Source organism: Electrophorus electricus, chromosome 8 (assembly GCF_013358815.1).
Source record: "Electrophorus electricus isolate fEleEle1 chromosome 8, fEleEle1.pri, whole genome shotgun sequence".
Taxonomy (NCBI): Eukaryota; Metazoa; Chordata; class Actinopteri; order Gymnotiformes; family Gymnotidae; genus Electrophorus; species Electrophorus electricus.
Window position 1 is genome coordinate 4698397 of NC_049542.1, and position 5928 is coordinate 4704324.

Sequence of the window (5928 nt, forward strand, 5' to 3'; positions counted from 1 at the left end):
CATTTTAATTTTCATATCAACGCCGTTCAGTAAAAGTTTATCCTGAAAAAATATGTCAGAATGAATGTGTCCGATAAATTCAAAGGTTTTACTTTCGGCGCTGAAAGCGTCTCTGGTCCTGAGTCCAAGGTTATGCCCCGTCGGGTCCGTAGCCTCCATATGTCCTTCTGTGTCTCTGTAAAACAACCCGGCAGAAAATTGTGTTTCCAGAGTGTCCCTACTATAATTCAAGACATTCAATGACGGCTATGTAGGGGTACGTGTTACTCGCTTGGCTGATGAAACGGTCACCCAACATAACATCCACTTGTGAAAACAGAGACGCTATAGGATAGTTTACCACGCCGACCTTAGCATCGTTAGCAATGTTACTCCCGTCGAGGTTTGTGATTTTACATCTTAGATGCAAAACGGTGTTATTCAACTCCAGATAATCATCACCATTGCCTGCCACATAAAATTCGATCGGAGAATTGTCGGAAATGGCTGAAAGCAGTGGGATTTCTACGTATGTGTACTTTTTGATACTTGTTTGGGTGTAAGGTAATGTGAAAATGTCCAGCTCCTTCAGCGAGTACCGTGTGTGGGTATTGTACCTCGGTGAGTGCGACCTCCCATCCCCCCACCAACTCTATAGGCTTCAGAAATTTGGTTGTGTAGCACGAAATCTTATTATCGGGGTAAATGTCTTTGGAGGCGTTGCTCAGTAGAGTCACGTAGAATCCGCTCTCTTCCATGGTGATTGGATTATAATTTCATTTTGATTTAGCACCCCACCTTTTAACCTTTCACAATGTTAAGGACGTCCTCGGCCGGAATCCAGGAGTTAAATTTATTGGGCCACCCAACCCACCTGATCAAGCACATCTTTTATCGGTTCCTAGTTTTTTCAGATATATTTTTTTCTATTTTAAAGGCTTTATCTTTTCCCACTAAAATATTTTGCAGCTCCTGTTCATAAAAGGTCCCATCTACATTTTCCCCATCGAAATTCCGTAATTTGATATGGGAGGGTCTTTCCTTAGACATTCAAAAACGGTAAAATATTCAAATATTCATCCGTAAAGTTCTGCTCGTACCCTTTCTCACAATGTCTTTTTAATCGTGAAATTCTGACGGTATCGCCGACTCTAAACTTTAATCTTTTTGTCCCGTCCCGGTAGCAAAGTGATTGACGTTATGTTTTTTTCATTAATGTTTTGAAGCTTTTATTAAAAATTATTTCCCTTCATCAGGCTGAAGTTTTTTAGGAACTCTGCCTTCTTTTAGAATCGATACAAAGGCTTTGGTAACCTCGGCACCTGTTTTGTTTTTCATCACGCGTACCCAAGCATACTTGGAAAGTTAGCACGTTAGCCTAACTTTCATGTTCCCGTTATGTTGGTCATGTCCAGCAAATCGGCCTGCCATTGTTCATCTATGTTTTTTTTTTACAATGACTCTGTTTCTTTTCAATTTTATACAGATTGGTTTATGTAGTGTGTATGCATCCTGATCTGCTAACCAGTTTTTTATTTCCTTATCACCAACCCGTTTACCGCTTTCATCCACCACGGACCTTTGCAGACTCTCGACCCCTCCATAAGATCCCGGGTTTGAAGGAGTGTAGTAAATATTTTTCAGCAGATGTTTATATTATATAATAATAACCATTAAAGTATGTCATATGTAATAATTATGTCATACATTATAATAATAGTTAAGCATGTCATATATAATAATAACCATTTGAGATTTACATGTGCAGCCATGTTTAATACTGAAGGCCTTTATCATGTGTGTTTCTGCAGGCTGCATGTTGGTAGAGAAAAAGAAGACAGACTACATCACTGCATGCACAGGAGACTCAGTACTGCTGCCCTGCTCCTGTACTGACGGACACACCAAACCTGAGAGTTTCACCTGGAAGAAACACAACACAAACAGAAACTCATGGGATGTGATCTCCAGTGAGAGTGAACAGTACAGAAACAGAGTTCAGCTGGGTACTGCTCACTCTCCAGGAAATCTCTCTCTACACATATCACACCTGACTGAAGAGGATGAGGGAGTCTACAGGTGTTATTTTAACCAGTGGAAATATAAAAACATCAAACTCACCATTAAAGGTGAAACACTTTTTATCCAAATCCAACTGTAATAATGGTTGTATGAATAAATGTATCTCAATAAATCCAGCTCTAGGGTTTTCTTAGATATACACTAGCAAAGTCTTGGTTGTCTGAGTTACTTGTAGACTTATTGCCAAGTCATGTTTGGCGTTACCAAATGGTAAAAATATCTTGTCCTGTGTAAGTAAGAGTTTCATTACTTTAACACACTTACTCTGTAAATTGTCGCCTAGGCAGGTTTCAGCTCATCATTCTGAAAACTGCACAGTGTGCAGATCATTAATGTAGGTGGACCAGCTGGATCAAAATCACTAATGTGTTTTATTTTAGATTTTTGATTTGAAAAGTAGGTAATGCTCTGCTATGACAAGTTGCAAATAGACATACACAAAAGTTTGACAGTCAACTCTGATGTCAAGTTGATATATGAAGTGACATATTTAGAGTTTTTGTTAATGTAATTATTTACTGCATCGTACTTAAAACCAAGGGCAGAGGTGAAGACAAAGGTTTAATGCACATAAAACTTAAAAAAAATGATCTGCTTTCAAATTAAGCCTGTAAATACAATTTATATTATGAAGAGCATCCTCTTATGCAAAGCCTAGCATGTGTTATGTTCAAATGTGTAACTAGGTTCCTTAGTCCTAATATATCCTGCTTTCTCACAGCTTTTCCATTCAGTCAGCCTAACTTTGGGTTTAACCTACTAAATGTGTGGTGCAGAGACTGGATACTTTATGTAACCCACCTTTTCTGTCTACATTGCATTCTGGCAGTGTTACGATCATGAGGCAAGAGGCAGTATTGGATCTTTTACTGTGATGACACATAAACATGTATCAATCAACTGTGTGTGTGACAGGCTTGACCCCCCCAGTTCTGTTGATAAAAACCTTTTTTTTTTAAATTTGGAACTCCAAGTTATAATATTGTATTTTATTGTAGGCGACTATTGTATTGTATTGTAATTGTTAACTTAGCACAACATTGTCCCATAACTAACATAAGTAGCCTAATGTAAAAATTAGATGGGTGATCATGAATGATCAAACATTAGAAACAGAATGTTAAAATATTCAAAACAACAAGCTGATTACAATAAACATTTAGACTTAACTGATGCTTCCATCCAAAGCAACTTACAACTATAACCAAGTACAACTTGAATAATTGAGTGCCTGGAGCCCAACAGTGGCTACTTAGCAGGGTGGGGTTTGAACCAACAACTTTCCAATTACATGTCAAGTACCTTAACCACCTATCTTATGTTACCTCCAAAATTACACAATATCAAGACCGCCCACAATCACCGGATTTTGCTCCACTCAGGCAAAAAAGGAGTGATGTGGCAGTTAGATGTGACAGACGCTTAAGTCTTCAAAAAGATGAGAATGGTGTAACGTTGAGCGGTAAGGAGGCGGACACATGTGCTAAGAGGGGCGAGATTTAATAGGGGAAAATCCAAAATCAGGGTCATTAAAGCAGTCCAGGGTCACAGAGCTGACATGGAGAGTACTGGGAAACATTACAAAACAAAAACACACAAAGGCTAACTAGGAACTAAAGCTAGGAAACACAAAGACACGGAGTACAAAGAAACAAGGATCAAACATTCAAACATTAATTCAAAATGAAACAAACAGTCAAACCTCTGAACAAACAAACAATAAACAACAACGACCAAGGCACACAGCAGGGTTTAAATACATGAACTTAGAAATGAGGGACAGGTGTACGCAATCACTGTGAGGACAAAATGAAACTATGGAACGGAACAAAACGACATGGAAAACACGGAACATGGAAGGGACTGATCATGACAAATGGGAATCTATATGGAATGGGAATCTAACTGGATCATCTCTACAAGTTTCCATTTCTGTTAAAATTGTTCCTACTCAGACCTTTGCCTGTATAGACACAATGGCAAACCCCTCACTAAACACACAGACAAACTCAGGGAGGCGAGGTGGAAAAGTGAACAAAGACGAGCACTTCAATAATGTGATCAGTATCATGTGTTGGATGTGGTACTTGATCAATGGCTTGAAATAAAGAATTCTAGTGCTTCCACACTGACGCTCTATCACAGAGTTATACATATATTGTCTGATCTTTCTTTGACTGGTAGACTGGCGTGGCATTAGAGATCAATCACCATTTTATTAGTAACAAAATAAAACACTCTATTTAAGGACCAGGCCAGAACACTTTCAACACAGTGTCATTGTCAAAGCGTTCATTTATAACAGAGTCATATGGTTTTTTATTTCAGCCTCCCAAGCCAGTGTCAAGAACAGGAAGGTACTACATGGTTTGAGGTGCTCACATCTGTTCAGGTTTCCTAGTAATCTCATGTACCGCAACCGCCCTCAGTCTGTGTTTGCAACTCCCTCATCACCAGTTTACTAGTGTTTCCTATGTCTCATCTTTGCTACACTATTTATTCTTTCTGGTTCCATTAATTCCCTGTCAAGTATTATCACTGTTCTATCGCATGTACTGAGCAATTCCCTGGTGTGTTTATATCTGGCTATTACCCTGCCTGTTTCACTTTACAATTGTTGCTTAATCCGCTACAAATAAAACTCGGCTGTCCGCAAGCATCTGGCCTGTTCTAAGATGTCACACCTCACTTGGTAAGCAACATCTGATCATTAATGTTATATGCTGGACATGCCTGAAATACACTGAGCTACAAAGTCAGCAGTTATAAAGTTATATGATATTTCAACCAGTTCTGCCTCCACGGTCTGATGCCGTGACGGTATTGGTCATCAGCCCCGATTTTCCTCTGGGGGTATTGGGGTGGTTATAGTGGCAGTACTCATTCTCAGCCGACTCTGTCTCCTGGGGGGGGTCTAGTTATGTTATTTTAACTGCAAACATATTTAAAACTTATGTAAAAAAAAACGAACAAAAAAAACCCCAACCTATAGTCCTTGAATGAAGTGTTATGTCAACTAACCAACTGACAGTATTGTGTTATAAAGAGACTGTATGACAGCTGTCTGACAGAATCAGCCTTTATTAATGTGTATTTAGTGTCACGGAACGCTCGCCTCCCGCGAGGCACGTGGTTTGGCCAGCCACGTGCAGTGGGAGGACTTTCATTTGTGGCCACGCCTACACACACCTGTACTTCGCTCCGTCTGTGTGTATTCAAACTCACGTCAGGGTGTGCGGCGTTGTTGATCATTGTCTATGTAACATGTTGATGTAATGTGTTAATGTTTCTTCGTCATTGTGAAAGCGTATGCGTGTTCATCGTGTTTGTTTAAATGTCACTCGTTTCATGTTCATATTATCGTTTGTAATACGTGTGAGTGCCGCTGTCATTTATGTAATAAATGTTTCTATAACTATCATTGTTATAAGGATAGTCAATGTCATTAGAACAATGCTAAAATCATATAATATTAAAGTAAATATTTATTAATCTAACAAGCAAATGTGGTGGAGTCTGACAGTGGGGTGTGTTTCTACAGGTTGAGTATTGGAACACAACAGGGAGACAAAACACATCACTGCACACACAGGAGACTCAGTACTGCTACCCTACAGCTGCACAGACCTACACGCCAAACCTGTAAATTTCACCTGGAAGAAATACAACCCAAACAGTAAAACATGGGAAGTGATCTCCAGTGAGAGTGAACAGTACAGAAACAGAGTTCAGCTGGGTATTGTTCACTCTCCAGGAAATCTCTCTCTACTCATATCACACCTGACTGAGGAAGATGAGGGAGATTACGATTGTATGCATAAGGAATATGAACAACTATACATCAGACTTACTTTTAAAGGTAAGTAA

The 5928-nt window shown here is 39.3% G+C and overlaps 1 protein-coding gene across 1 annotated transcript; it reads left to right on the forward strand.

Annotated features, from left to right (window-relative positions):
- The first annotated feature begins 1670 nt into the window (after nucleotides 1-1670).
- On the forward strand, nucleotides 1671-5928 carry LOC118241853 (cell surface A33 antigen-like). The gene is made up of 2 exons (XM_035529164.1): nucleotides 1671-2108; nucleotides 5609-5928. Exons 1-2 carry the CDS (start codon nucleotides 1775-1777, stop codon nucleotides 5926-5928), a joined length of 654 nt encoding a protein of 217 aa, XP_035385057.1. The 5' UTR covers nucleotides 1671-1774.